Raw genomic sequence first — 15770 nt, forward strand, 5'->3', positions numbered from 1 at the left:
TATGTGATACCCGTATGGCAACTTTACAACATTAGAGCCGGTGGAATTTGGGGCTGGGCGAGGGGAGATAAATTGTGAAAGAATTCAGTCTTGGTCAAGTTGGGTGGACACGTTTATAACTGACAATCTTACTTTCGGAAATTCCCGAACGCGATAGTCATTTCAAAAGCGATCTAAATCTAGTAGTCAAGAAAATTTACATTTAGCCTATTTATTATTTACTTTGAAAAATTATAACGTTCAAACTATAGTTTTTCCCATGTGGCCTATGAACTAGATCTAGTATTTTTTTTTTATCAGCGATGTACATCAACTTTTAATATTTTTAGTAAATTTATTTGAGCCGTTTTGATATCAGCGTCCATGCAGATTTCTGAAAGTTCCACGAAGTTCTGACATGAACAGAGGTATTGTTAAAAAAAATTATCTCGACTGCTAGGTAAACACTAGTGAATTTGTATATGCAAGCTTCGTATCGTCACAAATGTCAAACACAAAAAGAGCGCAGATATCAATAGAATAAAACGCAATGAAAACGTGAAAAAAACATGCAGCGTGTTTTCTTAAATTTATATACCAAAGATGATCGATGAAAGCTGTAACATAATAGTATTATATGTACATTTGCACACTAGCGCGTCAGTGCAACACCGCTTGTGTTTTCGTAATAAATGGAGTTCCTAATATGTCTTCCCTCTTAAACACTAGTTTGTTATTTGTGTAATGCAAATATTCTACAAAATACAGACCCAAGCATACTACAAGTCCACTTTAGGGAACTGCAGGAGAGCTACGGAGATTGTGGCACCATCTACACAGACGGATCCAAAATGGAGGGAAAGGTCGCGTGTGCCTGCTCCTTTCGGAACAAAACAATCTCCCGTAGACTCCCCGATGGCTGCTCCATCTTTACGGCCGAATTGCACGAATTGCACGCAATATCGCTTGCACTTATGGCGGTAAAAGCATCAGAAAGGAGGAAATTTATAATCTGCTCCGACTCCAAATCTGCATTGCAAGCTTTGGGGCGGATGAAGACTGACATCCCATTGGTACATAAGAGCCTGAAGCTGTTGGACCAAATAACAGCCGACCGTAAGGATGTCACCTTCATCTGGGTCCCCTCCCATGTTGGCATTGAGGGAAACGAAGCCGCAGACAGAGAAGCAAAGAGAGCCCTAAACCTATCGAGAGTGGCAGAACCAATGGGAGGCTGAGACTCACAGTAAACTCAGGCAGATTGTGGCGGATGTCAGGTGGCAGCCCACATCTAAGGGTCTGACAAGGCGTGGTAGCACGACCATGTCCAGACTTAGGATTGGCCACACCTACATCACGCACTCTTTTGTACTGAAGAGAGAGGAGCCCCCGCTTTGTGAGTACTGTGACTCTCGCCTCACCGTGGAACATATCCTCGTTGATTGCTCCAGATACCAGGATGTCAGGGCGAAATATTTTAGAGCCACTAATTTAAAAGCACTATTTGATAATGTCGACCCTAGGAAGGTACTGGGCTTTATCCGGGAAGTGGGGCTATCTACGAAGATCTGATTTATGAATTTGTGAACATGCACTATTTACATTAGATTTTTACCAAATATTTAAATTTTTACTACCTTTACTATTTTAACTGTGAATAGACCTTGATTTTAATGATATGACTGTAATAATCTGGCCCTTGTTGTTTAGAGAGAGAGAGTAGTCCTTAAGGGACTGCAGGCACGACATGGCCTAAATTGTGCCGATGTGCCTCAAATTACAATTACGGGAGGCTAGTTCAGTCCCCGTTTAGGTCTCGATAAGAGCAAGTAGTGCCAGGAGTGTAATAGCGTAGTAGGCGGGTCTATGCCTTATGCCGGGATAGGTCCGCGGGATATGCTTCCTAGCCGCACCCAAAATCGCTGCAGTGATTTCGCCGTATTTTGTGTCGACTGTCCCTTCCTCCATCGCGATACTCGACAGGGCGGAGTCGACAGCCGCCCCGTATGCTGGCCAGTCAGCCTTAGTGTAGCTCCATTTCTTGGGCCGTTTAGTGGCTACACCCCTGGCCTCTGAGAGGGCAATAGTAATTTCTATGGGTTTATGATCGCTTCCGACATCCTCAAGCACTTTAATTGTGGTTTTCCCCTCTAGATCAGCAGAGATTAGTGTTATATCAGGTCTCGAGAGAGACCCGTTGCCAGTGTGTAGGAGAGTTGGCGGGCTATGTTTATTCTGCAAGCAGAATAGGTTTATAGTGTTTAGGATTTCATGGACTTTTTGGCCCGAGGAGTCGGTTGCGTCATAGCCCCATGCAGGAGATTTCGCATTTAAGTCCCCAGCTAGTAGAGTTTTAGTTAAGATGTTCTTATTGCCGAGGTTAATGGCAAGTTCATGTTTAGGCGGGTTATAACAGTTGATTACCGTGAGTTTTCTTCCAGCTATGAAAATATCTAGCGAGATGGCGTCGGTACGCCCGCTTTGAGGGCCAGGATTTTGAGAAACTGTCATGCCGTTCCTTACATATGTGATAACTCCACGGCACTCATCGCATTTACATTTATAAGCCGTATAGCCGCTGATGTGGCTACTTCGTTTCTTGCCTACAAGAGTCTCCTGCAATAGTGCGATATCTATTGCCCTCTCATGGAGGAGTTTCTTGATCTCTAATATCTTAGGTACTAGACCACAGATATTGAGCTGAAGTACTTTTATCTGGCTAAGTCTATCGCTCCCTAAGGTTTTAGGACTGGTAGCGACAGACCGTTGTAATGGTTGGTGATTTGGAGAACCGATGGTCCTCGCTTCGTTGGTCGTGTTTGGTTGGGCCTTTTGGGTGGTAATGGTTGGTTGGGCCTGGTGCGGGTCATGATCACCAGGTTGGTGTGGTTGGCTAGCCACACCTTGGCTACCGTTTACCATTCTTCCGAGGGAAGAACGAATGCAGTGTAGCCTGGGAAGAGGGCTTTGTCCTGGAAAGGGGAACCTTCACTGATTTTTCGTGGTTCGACAGGTTCCGCCGGATCGGAACCACGGGGCGAGTAGTAGAGGATTTTTCGTTGTCGGGCCTGCCGCCCGCTACCCGCGCGTCGGAGCCTGTTTGGGTCTGCTCGTACCCGGGTTTTCTGGTTTGACGTGTATTATTCATGTTTGTATAGAAGTCGAAGACCGTTGGCGGCCTTAGTTACTGCCGGTTAGAAAGTAGTGTACGCAGGGCCTGTAAGAGGGTCCGAAATCTTTGGGTGCGGGAAGTCCGCACCACTGGTCACCACCTCCGTATGGCAAGAGCTCACCTACTGGAGGAGTGGTTGTGTAAGGATTGTTCGATATCCCCAGTATCGAAACTGCTTATTGGGAAGCGCGTTCCTCTACTACCTCACAGGGGACGGGCTAGATAGAGCCTAGCTCGTGGACGCCGACCAGTCCGCCCGACGCAGCCCGCTAAGACCGCGCCAGTCAGTCCAGTCTTTGCCCAATGGGAGACCCGCGAATCAGCCGAGTCCCAGGAGAACCCGACCAACCCTCAAGTTGGTGTCCAGCGCTATCCGCTTTTCGGAGAACCCGTGGTCTCTTACTAACCGTTGCCCCGGGGCCCCACGGGGGGGGGGGGGGGGGGGCTGGACATAACCCCTTTGAGTTCCTTTTACACTTGCCGGCTGCTCATTCATCAGCGGCAAGCAACCAGTACCCTTGGCCACTCCTTGAGAGCGGAGTGTTCACGCGGCGACCACGATGAGGTGGTACTGGAACGCCGCGACCTACCAACACCATCCAACCACTGCCAACCAAAAAACCACAGCAAAATAATAACATCCAACCATCAAACATCCTAACACAGCAACCCATCCAACCAACCACAGCAAACCAACAACATCCAACCATCAAATACCCTAACACAACCATGCAACCAACCATAAATCCAAGCAAATAACCAACCACAAACATCCATCCACTCATCTATCTATCATCAAAATTTACCTTAGTTTCTATTATTAATTACTTTATTTATCTTTAGAACACTTGTAACAGCCTTTAGTAAACAAAATGTGAAAAAAAAAAAAAAGATCCTTAAAATACTACAAGTTGGCAACACCACTGTACATTACCAACAAACAAAATGGCGGCGTGCAGATCATATTAAAAGTCGCTAACGTACTTTATTTATGTCATTCAAAATGTAAAGGTTCTTTTTTTTAATCCAAATTTATTAAAAAACACTAATTACATGCATTAAATGAATTAAATTTTATCCTGGCTAATTATCGACATTTTATGAACGCGGGACGCTGATATTAGTGAGTTCGAAATCCGCGTATAAACACCGGAAGTAGTATTCCATTTTTCATATAAAACCTGCATAGGTCCATAAACGTTGGTATTTTGAATTTCATAGTAAAATTACATTTTTATTTTTTTTTGTACAAAATTTGTGCTCAATGTGCTCTAGAATGTTAATATTTTCAAATGGCATGTCCCGATTATTCCAGTGTTGGCTTGTTTTTATTAAAATGAAGATCAAATGACTGCATATTTTTTGTTTTTATGTTTGTCAATTGAAATAATCCGAATTTCAAACTTTTTAAAAAAGGCTCATCTGGGTAATTACTTAAAGATTCGTAATTGATAACTTAGAAGCATATTTTCAATCAGATTTAATTAGAAAAACGTCTTCGAGTGAAGTCCTCTCGATTCACTCAAATATGTGACCAATTATCGATAGTTGACATTTTTCAGCACTGAACACTATATTTTTGGACAAGTTGGCAGAAACAAAATTATCCATGAAAACAAGAGCTTTGCTAAAACATATATACATCCATCACTGTCAGTACGTATTTAAATCCATCTCAATCGGCCCCCTATTTATAACCATCTATGATTTGAATAATTTCTTTTTAAAAGCAATTGATTAATCTAAATATAAAATTAATTATTTTTACATAAGGTTAAATAATTTTCTAATTATTCCAATTCAATACAATATATGATTTAATGTAATCTATACAATTTTTAAAAATTCTTAGTTATCTTTTAAATAAGTTTGTACCACTAGTCATTGGTAGTGTTCATAGAATTTAAGCTTTGTTTGCATCATATAATTATCAACTACTCTAGTTAGGTTATTATTATTTCACTATAATTTTTTTTTTACTATTATTATTATTATATTTTATTACTATTAATTTTAAGATTTTTTTATTAAAATATTATATAGCTATTATTGTTAAATACAAAAATATAAGAAATTGAATTACATTTTTAAAGGCAATACTATGGTTTGTTTTTCACATTTAGGTGAAACATCAAGGACACTTTACACTGCATTAAAAATTGCTAGATGCACCAGAGTTTCTATTTAACTCTCAGATTAATGCTTTTAGTTGTCCTCTAAATTAATTATCAAACCATGATATCTCTACTGTTAGTAAACTCCACTCAATTTTTAAATCAAACTATACCTCAGTCTACACTGGGCATATTAATGAGTTTCTCATTACAAAAGGATTTATCAGGCCCATTAGTATGTATAAAAAAATGTGCTTCACCACAATACTTGGGCTGAAAGAATCTTAGGTTTTTTAATTTATTATCATGAAAAGCACCAAATGCTAAAATGGCTATTTTTAGATGGTAAGACAAAAGTCAATGGCAACAACGCTTGCATTATCTTTGCACTAAAAAGAAATGAGCAAGAGATAAATTTTCTTTTTGTTTACCAAGAAAAAGATGTTGGGAAATTATTATTGCACTAAAAAAGAGATGAGCAAGAGATACATTTTCTTTTTGTTTAGCAAGAAAAAGATGTGGGGAAATTATTATTAAATTAATTTAGTGTGGACAGATGAGCAAGAAATGAAATGGCAAATGAATAAAAGCTGCTTTGAAAGATGTTGGTGTGCCTATTCTTAAAGAAAATATATTGTTTACAACAGCAAATAATCTAAGAATCTGTGAGATTACCCATAGCCTATTAGAAAAATTATGGATGATGCTGAGATTATAATTATTCTTTAACTGTGATACTATTTTACATTTCCTTAAATGTATTTTAATTTTATTTGATTGATTTGCTGATGTCTAAGTGATGATTGTAAATATGCTATTTTATTTCCAAAAAAAACAACAACAAACATTTGTTGCAATAAAAAAAATCTATTTTGATTAATAATCAACCCATAAAATAGAATATCTAGACATTTTTCTTATATAAAATCATGCATTAGGTATTAATATTTAGAATGCATCTATTTTTTTCATAATATTAATTATGTTCTTCATTAACTTGTGTTGCAGATTTGATATAGATTTAAAAATTATTTACTTCATTCTTAAAAAATTACTTAAAATCAAAGCATTACTTTTCAATTTTTTAAATAATATTTTCAGCATAATAATTAATTCATACTTTAAAAGTATAGATACCAGACACTTAAATAAAAAAAAAAATTCTCTTTCAAGATTTAAATCTTTCAAAATGAATTTTTAACAAACATAAGTACTTTTCAATTACAAATAGTGTTTTACTATATATTCATTAAGAGTACACTTATATTTCTTTAAATAATAATTATTAATCCTATCAATACATTCAAAATTGATTCAATGTTACATGCAATAAAGAGAAACTCAAAACAAACTTAGAAAAAAATTGAGGATCATTCTTGTCACAAAATTAGATAAATTGGCAGCACAAACAAAAAAATACTCTTGACCTATTTCCCAGTTTGATTCAACTTCCGGTAGTGAACAGAAATGACATGGATCTAAAAAATCAAGACTTTCCTCCTCTCAAATAAAAATTAATATCTCCCCTTCCACTTGTCATACAATGATAAATTTAGTATGGTTGGAAATATTTTTTCAAGCCCTATTCAACCATATAGGTTTTATTAGTATATTGTGAGTTTGAATTTTTTATCGAACTACCTACTGATATACAGGATTACCGATTTAAAATGTATCTATTATTACTATAGATCTAGATCTATAGTCACTATAGATCTGTGATAATCTATCATTTAGTGAATCTAGATCAAGTCACAAGTGACACTCTGACTGTAGTAGTCTTAGTAGTGTAGTACTTTGTCTTTGTAGTAGACTCTAGAACTCTAGACTAGTCTAGAGTAGTCTAGACTCTTTCTCTACTCTACTCTAGACTGACTAGACCTAGGAGTGGCTAGAGTTAGTACAGATTCTACTCTATTCTGTTCTCTAGATTTATATACTATATAGAATTATATAGATCTAGCTAGAGTAGACTCTTGATCTAGATAGTTTAGATTTCTAGATCTAGAATCTAGTATTAATCTAGTCAAAAAAAAAAAAATAAATAAAATAAAGATCTGATCATCTGATCTATTCTAGAATTTTTGTTATTGTTTACTAACACAGCACTGTTGCCAACTACAACTCATATACTTTGGTAATTTGGTAATCGTTTATAGAGAATTCTGCTGAATGTAGCTAGATCTGCCAGAGTTACTTAATTGAGTTCGAATCCAGGTCGTTCATATTACATTTTTTTATGCATTTAAAACGTATCATGGTATATGTATTTCACACAGATAGGCCTACCCTCTTCTTTCCCCCCCCCCTTTTTTCCCAACTGGTCCAGATAATTAAGTGATTGGGGGGGGGGGGGGGGGTGATACGACATGAATGTCAATCAATGACTTAAACTTTGATAAGGCGTTGGTTTTCCTGGCTGATTCAGGCAACCCATTCCGTTATGTAATGTAGCACTGCTATTTTTTTGCCGAAGCTTGAGAAACACTGCTCTAATTGTAATATGAAATTCAGACCATTTAATACTGGCATCATAATATATATATATATATATATAGGCCTTTAATTATTACGCTTTATCATTTGCACTTAAATGAAACTGGGTACGGCGTAGAGGTGTCTGAAAAATGTTGCCATTTTATATGCCCATGAAATCTGAATGTAAATGAGAACAATGACATCGATAGTTCGAAAAACATGATTATGAAAGTCTTCTCGAATCTGCATGTTAACTTTTCTCTTATGTAGACTCCTATGGCCTCCTTCAGTCGCGAAGCGACTATATTGATCATCTCATGGAAATGAGATGAATGCCTGGGCATTAGCTGTGGTCGGAACCATGTCGCCAACACATCAGTCGCCCCCCCCCTCCACGCAGCCGATGTTTCCAAGGGAACGGCAGTGCCGATACAGTTTGGGGTCAGAGGCGTCGAGGGTTCTGCCAGGGATTAGCTCTGGGTGCTGCAAACTGCCTTAAGGTCACCAGTTCCCGATTTTTCCTCAGTGTTGACTCCCTGTATACTATAATCATATACATTGCATTTAACTTTACACTATAGCGGGGATAAAAAAAAAACTGAATGAACACCTAAAAATGAAGCTTCATTCATTTGTATTGTTCAAAGTGCTCCTTGGCTTCTCCACTCTTAGTTGTTCATGTTGTCTGTTTGGCAATGTCATCACCACCAACGCACCGTGTGATTTGGGCTAGTCAGTCACAATAACAATAAACATAATGAAAACATAGGTAGGCCTACATAGACTCTAAAGCATCTTACACAGGCTCAAGCTTCTGGGTGGACTCAGCTTCGCCCTAAAAATCCCGAAATTCATAATCTCAGTCTTCACCAAGTTTCGAACCCAGGTCCCCAGGCTCGGAAGCCAAGCTCTAAACCACCCAGCCACTCCTCCATGGGAGGCTACTCTATAGGCAGTGGGTTCTAATGGTCGTGGACCCGGTTCATATTGAATCCCTTTGAGGGATGGATGCTAGGCTACTTGTCAGAGGGTATTATTGTAATAAACTAGAATAGGCTAATCGGGAGTTGATAGCTGACCATATGTCTATGTTTGCAATATAAAGGTACATTAAATTAGTCGCGACGAATCGCTTTCATTTACACATAAGTATAAAAGTTGTTATTATATTTAGTAAAGACCTAGAAAATGAAACATGTTTTTGCCTTGGAGGAGAAATCATTGCCAGGTGTCTTTCGATATGATAAATTTAAAAGTTTCTTTGAACAAATCTGATTGAAGATTGCACTCAACTTGGTAAATATATGTACGTCTCGTGTCCGTGTTAGCGCTCGATTAAATAATAGGTTAAATATATCCACTAGTTTACGATGGCAAAGGATATAAGAAAGTTCTTCGCATGCCATCGTCCGAGTTAAAAGGTCGATTTGAGTCAACGGAGCACTGGCAGCAGCAAGAAACCAAAAAAAAAAAAAAACAATAAGAGCACAAGCAACATGAATTAACGATATTTTCTAGCAGTAGCGTAGCAATGTACCCGTGGGCCCAGGTTCAAGAATATCTTGGAGGGCCCACATCCCCAATAAGACGAATGTAGTGAGTGACAAAACAATAGAGTAATGTGAATGTGTAATCTGAACATTTTTCTAAAAGACATTCCAAAGCAATTAGTGTAGCTTTTCTTTTTTTTTTTTTTTTAAGTATATCATTACGTTTGATGAGGACTCCAACAAGTAGGCCTAATAGTGTCTTAAAAGTCATGTGACATAATGGGGAAACAACTATTTTTTTTTATTAATTGTAAAGACACTAGTGATTCCCCTTAAGAAGTTTATATAAGAGCATGTAGACTGTGTTTAGTTGCCACTTGCTCCTGAGTTACCAGCTTGACCACTGGACACTAGCGGATCCAGAACTTTGGATGGGGAGGGGGCGATTTTTGTCCCAACCATAACCCTAAGGCCCAATAAACCCTAACCTATGATTAAACGCGCGTATAGTATATATATATATATATATATATATATATATATATATATATATATATATATATATATATGAGAATAAAAAAAAGTTGTGTTTCTCAATCTTCGGCCCAAACAAACAAAAAACAGTCATGTTGAGACCTTTCTCTTGACAGCTAGGGGGTCTGGGGGAGCGCTGTAAGCTCACCCAGTGGGTTTCTGCATTCTTCACCGCAGAAACGCATTCTCCCGACGTCTACAGCTCATTATTCATCCTATTAAAAAAGGAACTTTTGAATAATGTTTTACTTGAAAAATATTGTAATATGAATTAACAGGCCCTTACTACATTGCCAATACAAACGATCTGTTCATTGAAAAGATAAGATACCCCACATATTTAGATTAATGCTTATATATATATAGAGAGAATCAGAGAATCACAGATGCGGCTAAGATACCAGAGGAGGAACGACATAATGTAAAGATTAGTAACAGTATATATCAATAAGTAGCTTTTATCATATAGATATGTAACTAATTATGTTAACAACCTGTGATTTCTGCAAAAAAAATTTGGACCGCTCCCACTCGAAAATTAAGGGTCGTGGAGGCGGATTTATGCTATCGCCCTCCCCACCCCACCAATTCGGACAACATACCAGAAGGGGAACTTCCTAATATTGAGATATGTTACTAATTATGTTAACAAACTGTGATTTCCGCAAAAAAAATGGATCGCCCCCCCTAAAAAATTAAAGGGGGGGGGGGCGGAATTAATGCAGTTGTCCCAACCCACCCCACCAAATCGTCCAACATACTAGAGGTAGGGGGTGATATAATCCATATATATATATATATATATATTGTTATAAACCTGGTGGTGGCACAGATGGGGGTAGTGGTGTGTGTGTAGTCAGCCGACGCAAATCGCCCCAGGCCAGCGCTAGACGAGCGGTCAACCGTGACGAGTTACGACGGTCAGCCGAGACGAGTGTCAACATGACGGTTCGGGAAGGATCGCCGTCGTGAACAGAACTCAGGAGCGTCACGAAGGATGTAGTCATGTGACGAAGCTAGAAACGTCGAGCGACGTTCCGTCCGGTTCTAGAAGGCCATTAGGGACCCTATAGGGCATATAAATCCGAGGTGTCACAGTCAAGACGGTTCACGACAGGGGCTCAGAACACGGTCAACTACAGCACAGTTCAACGGTGTGGTTCTGTACGGAGCATTACGACGGTTCAGTGCGGAGTACTGTCAAGTACAGTTGAGACGACTGGTGTCTTGATCTTGGTCTGCGATCGAGTCCGACACAACGAGCCTAGTGTGTGAAGTCAGTCCTGAACTGTTGAACCCAGTGCAAGCCCGGAACGAGACGGAGAGGCCAGTGCAAGAGTTGATACGGCGGTACGGTGTTATCGGAGAGATATTTGTACAGTGTACGTGTTGCCAATTGTACAGTATTGGCTGTTATTTATTCAACTATTAAAGTGTTACGTTACTTTGGAGCCCTGAGTTGTCAATTTCTTTAAGTCTGTGGTGTATGGTGCCTTTTGCAGAGAGCCTGAATAGTGAGATTCGTAACAATATATATATATATATATATATATATATATATATATATATATATATATATATATATATATATATATATGCGTACTTTACAAACTGGAATTAATGAAAACTTACCGGACATAGAAGATGCCAGAAAATCCGCAATAATAAATGATAAACTGTCCAGGCTCAAAGTAGACATTGCCGCCCTCCAAGAAACTTGTTTAGCTAACTTTGGCTCAATCTAAGAAAAAGACTACTCCTTCTTCTGGCAAGGCAAAGCCGAAAGTGAAGTAAGGGAACATGGCGTTGGTTTCGCAGTTAAGAACACACTGCTGAACACAGAAAGACTCTTAACCCTACGCCTTAACACATCCCTTGGACACGTGACTTTAATAAGTGCCTACGCTCCTACTTTGAGTTCCACACCATGGACCAAAGACATGTTCAATGACAACCTTTCGTCTGCTCTCAGCGAGATCCCAAATACGGAACAGGTTATCATCTTCGGCGACCTCAAAGCAAGCGTTTTGGTGTGGAAAAGTAAATGAAAATGGACAAAAGCTCCTCGAGGTTTGCTCACTACACTCCCTCTGTGTCACTAATACCTATTTCAAGACTAAACCGCAGCACAGAGTATCTTGGCGGCATCCTCGATCCTAACACTGGCACCAACTAGACATAATCATGGTAAGACAAAAGTGCTTAAAATTTGTCAAGCTTACCAGGTCCTATCACAGTGCAGACTGTGACACAGATCATTTCTTGGTATGTTGTAAGATCAATCTTCTCCCCCAAAAAATCCACCATACCAAGCAGATTGGAAGACCCCAATCGGGTGTAAGCTATCCTGATCTCCAGATACAGTTTGCGGAATCTTTTGAACGCGAGTATAAAAATATCTCTGGAAACAGAAAAATGGGAACACTTCAAGTCCAACATACAAAAGACCTCCCTGGAAATCTTTGGAAGAAAAATTACAAAACGAAATGATTGGTTTGACTCTAAATCAGCTATTTTAGCACCTGTCATCAGAGCAAAGAGAGATGCACTCGCTACATACAAGGCAAAACCTACCCACCCTGTTAGAGCTCAACAAAGCCATAGACAACATGGCTGCCCGCACAAATCACCCGGATGCGATGGTATCCGCCCAGATATTCTACAACAATGCAAAACTACACTAATCCAACCTCTACACGAACTGCTTTGCAAATGTTGGCAAGAAGGTGCTGTGCCACAAGACCTGCGGGATGCTAAAATCGTTACACTGTAATAAGAACAAAGGTGACAGAAGCGACTGCAACAATTACAGGGGAATCTCCCTCCTCAATAATGTAGGCAAAGTCTTTGCTCGAGTGATACTTCCCAGGCTACTAGCTAATCGGGTTTATCCAGAATCACAATGCGGCTTTCGCTCAGGGAGATTTACGATTGACATGATTTTCTCCATCCGCCAACTTCAAGAAAAGTGCTGAGTACAAAGGATGCCTTTGTATATTGCGTTCATTGACTTGACATAGGCCTTCGATCTAGTCCAGGGGTTCTCAACTTGTGGGTCGCGACCCCTTTGGGGGTCGAATGACCATTTGTCAGGGATCGCCTAAGACCATCGGAAATTTGATTTTTAAAAACTTTTTATCTATTTATCATCTGAATTATTTTTTTTTTGTAACAAGAAAGTTGGTACCATAGGTGGTATACATTTTCATTGATATAACAAAACAAAGTGACATTACCCGTAGAGCTTCATATGTTTTGTGATACAGATGTTACTTAAATGAAACCATCATGCAACAAAAATTTAATGAAAAATTAGGGGTGACATATTTAAGAAGGATATTTTTCTAGAGGATAAAGATGGCAATTTAAGTTAATGAGTGTATCATCACTGTTTGAGGGTAGACATGTCTTTTTTCATTGATAGCTACTTCACTACACTGAGCTTGATGGCTTCAATGTGTCCTTCTATTTCCCACTGATGTGACGTGGTTGTTAAGAGGCAAGGTTCTAAAAAGTGTTTTTTTTTTATCTTCTTGAAGAATTTTTTTTAGAAAGAAAAACACAGAAAATAGCCGACCTGGTAGACATCTTTGTCACCTTAAATAATAAAATTTTTCAGTGGAAGAATGAAATATATTATGCCTCGATTCGTCTGAAAAGATCCGTTAGTCCAAACAAAACTTCAACTTTGGGAAACAAAACTGGATGAAAATAAAACATATATCTTGCCAACTTTATCTGCTTCCTTTAAGGAAAAAGGGCATTGAATCTGACACACCGATTACAATGGCAATTTAAGTCAAAGAACATTAGCACTAGCGTGCGAGTGAAATTTCACCAAACTTCCATATCTAGAAGACATCATGTTTACACTTTCTAGAGGTCAAAGTTGAAGATGTTCCGGAGACAGAAAGAGTTTATTAAGTTTATCAAAAGCGATGCAGCTAAAAGTGATTGTTTTTCAAAGTCAGTTACACAACTTTGGTTCACGTGTTTGCAGTCATATCCCATTTTGAGATTGTGTTTCGCCTTCTTTATCCATTTCTAACAGTAGGCATATAGTTTTGAGAAGCAGAGTTTTCCAGCCTGTTAGTTATCAAGTCTAAATAAAGAAGTGGACTTGATGCTGAAGAAGACATTTATTGAGCTCTTACAAAGACTCCCACAAGAATCCAACAAACATTGGCATCTTTACAAATGTGTAGCAATGCGGTTGACCTTATTTAATAATCTCCTCCATGTTTCGACATACTTTTCAAATTGTCACACAAGTATGCCCATGAATATCGTGACTACGCAATAGAAAGGTTAATAAATGCAAGTCATAAAGATACACTTTTTGTTAGCAATTTAATTATTGAAGACATTTATTTGACACTCATTACAAGTACATAAAGCTTTATCCGTGTTCAATTTCTACCAACGAAAATTCATCATAAATCAGATACAGACATAACGATAACGATTTTATAATATTAGCAAATTTTCATTGACCTACGAAAACGAAAAAATACGGTTGGGGGTCGCTGTCTAGTGGGCAATCGTTTTAGGGGGTCGCTGTCTAGTGGGCAATCGTTTTAGGGGTTGCGGTAACAAAAAATGCAACTAGAAGAATATAACTCATCGTCGTTTGCACTTGAAATGAAAATGAGCATTAACATGTTGACAATTTTGTATGCCATGAAATCTTTCTTGTATATTAATTTTGAATGTATGGATAAGGTTAATAATTATTATTTTATAAAAACATAAGTGTACGCTAAATGAGTATATGGAGATGCTGTGGCTGAGGGGTAAAGCACTTGGAACCGGAAGTCCCGTGTTAAAATCCTGGTGAAGACTCTAGGTCAGGGGTTCTCAACCTGTGGGTCGCGACCCCCTTTGGGGTCGATTGACGATTTGCAAGGGGTCGCCTTAGACCATTGAAAATATGGGTTGTTATTGTATATTCCTCTATTGATGTATGTGTGTGTGTGTTGGGGGGGGGTCTCGGCAGAGTGGGGCATTGTAAAAAGGAGTCGCCGAGCATAAAAGGTTGAGAACCGCTGCTCTAGGTGGACTACTTCGAGGGCCGATTTTGAGTTTGTGTTTCCACACAAACTGTGTTTGTAACCTTGTTGTTAGTTAATATTATTTCACATTCATAGGATGTCACACAATGGATGTATGAGAATACAAGATCAAAAGCTTGAACATTCATATTTTTAACTTAGTGAAATATTTTATTATTTGATAATATGTAGTCAATGACTGTATTATAGGTATTAGTGGCATTAGCAGATAAGGGTTCTTTACTATATCGTTCAAATATGATTACATTTGTTTTTACATATATTGATAACTTTTCTAACCCAGTTCTTTACTGCACCAGTATCAATGTTTGTACAGGTAAGTAGTAGGCCTATACCATGTCTGATTGTACATTTAGCTCAATGGGATTTATTATTTTTACCGTTTCATAGTCTTCTACTTCTCTAATATGCGCGTTAAAATCCACTAGTAGCCTACTATTGTGTCATTACACTTACTCTTTTCTTTGTGATTTCAGCCTCTAGCATAAGGCGTACTTTCAGGCGGGGCATATACTATCAATGTTAAAATAGGGTGTTCTTTGGTGTCTACATGTAGCCATATTATTTCATCATTGTCATATCTAAATAGTCTAATTATATCGAGCTGTATGCTTCTAATGGCTACGCATTGTTCCCCCAACCTAGTAGAATTTTTATGGCTTCTAAATGTATAAAATAAGGTATAGTCTAAATGTATAGAATAAGGTATAGGCTTCCGTTTTACCATTACCCAATTTAGTTTCATAGAATCCTACTCGAATATATTTTTTAATTTTTTTTTTGTGTAAACAGAACGCATTGAATCCAGTACGGAGATAACTCCATAACGTGAGTGGAAGTCTCTTGTAGAATTAAAAAGCTTAACGAAATTTATGATTGTTTAAAAAGATTTTTTAAAAAATCGAAGTAAGCTAACTAATTATGTGATAAT

General features: G+C 38.3%; 1 protein-coding gene across 8 annotated transcripts in view; it reads right to left on the reverse strand.

Annotated features, from left to right (window-relative positions):
* The window catches only part of LOC106067906 (pleckstrin homology domain-containing family M member 1-like), an 82746-nt gene extending 70374 nt beyond the window's left edge, over positions 1-12372 (reverse strand). Inside the window, exon 1 of one of the 8 annotated variants that reach the window (XM_056007521.1) lies at positions 11400-12360. In XM_056007521.1, coding sequence (XP_055863496.1) covers positions 11400-11466 — 67 coding nt within the window. In that variant the 5' untranslated portion in view covers positions 11467-12360. The other 7 variants (XM_056007526.1, XM_056007523.1, XM_056007522.1 and 4 more) reach the window with 7 other exon arrangements.
* Positions 12373-15770: the final 3398 nt, after the last annotated feature.

Source organism: Biomphalaria glabrata, chromosome 13 (assembly GCF_947242115.1).
Source record: "Biomphalaria glabrata chromosome 13, xgBioGlab47.1, whole genome shotgun sequence".
Classification (NCBI taxonomy): domain Eukaryota; kingdom Metazoa; phylum Mollusca; class Gastropoda; family Planorbidae; genus Biomphalaria; species Biomphalaria glabrata.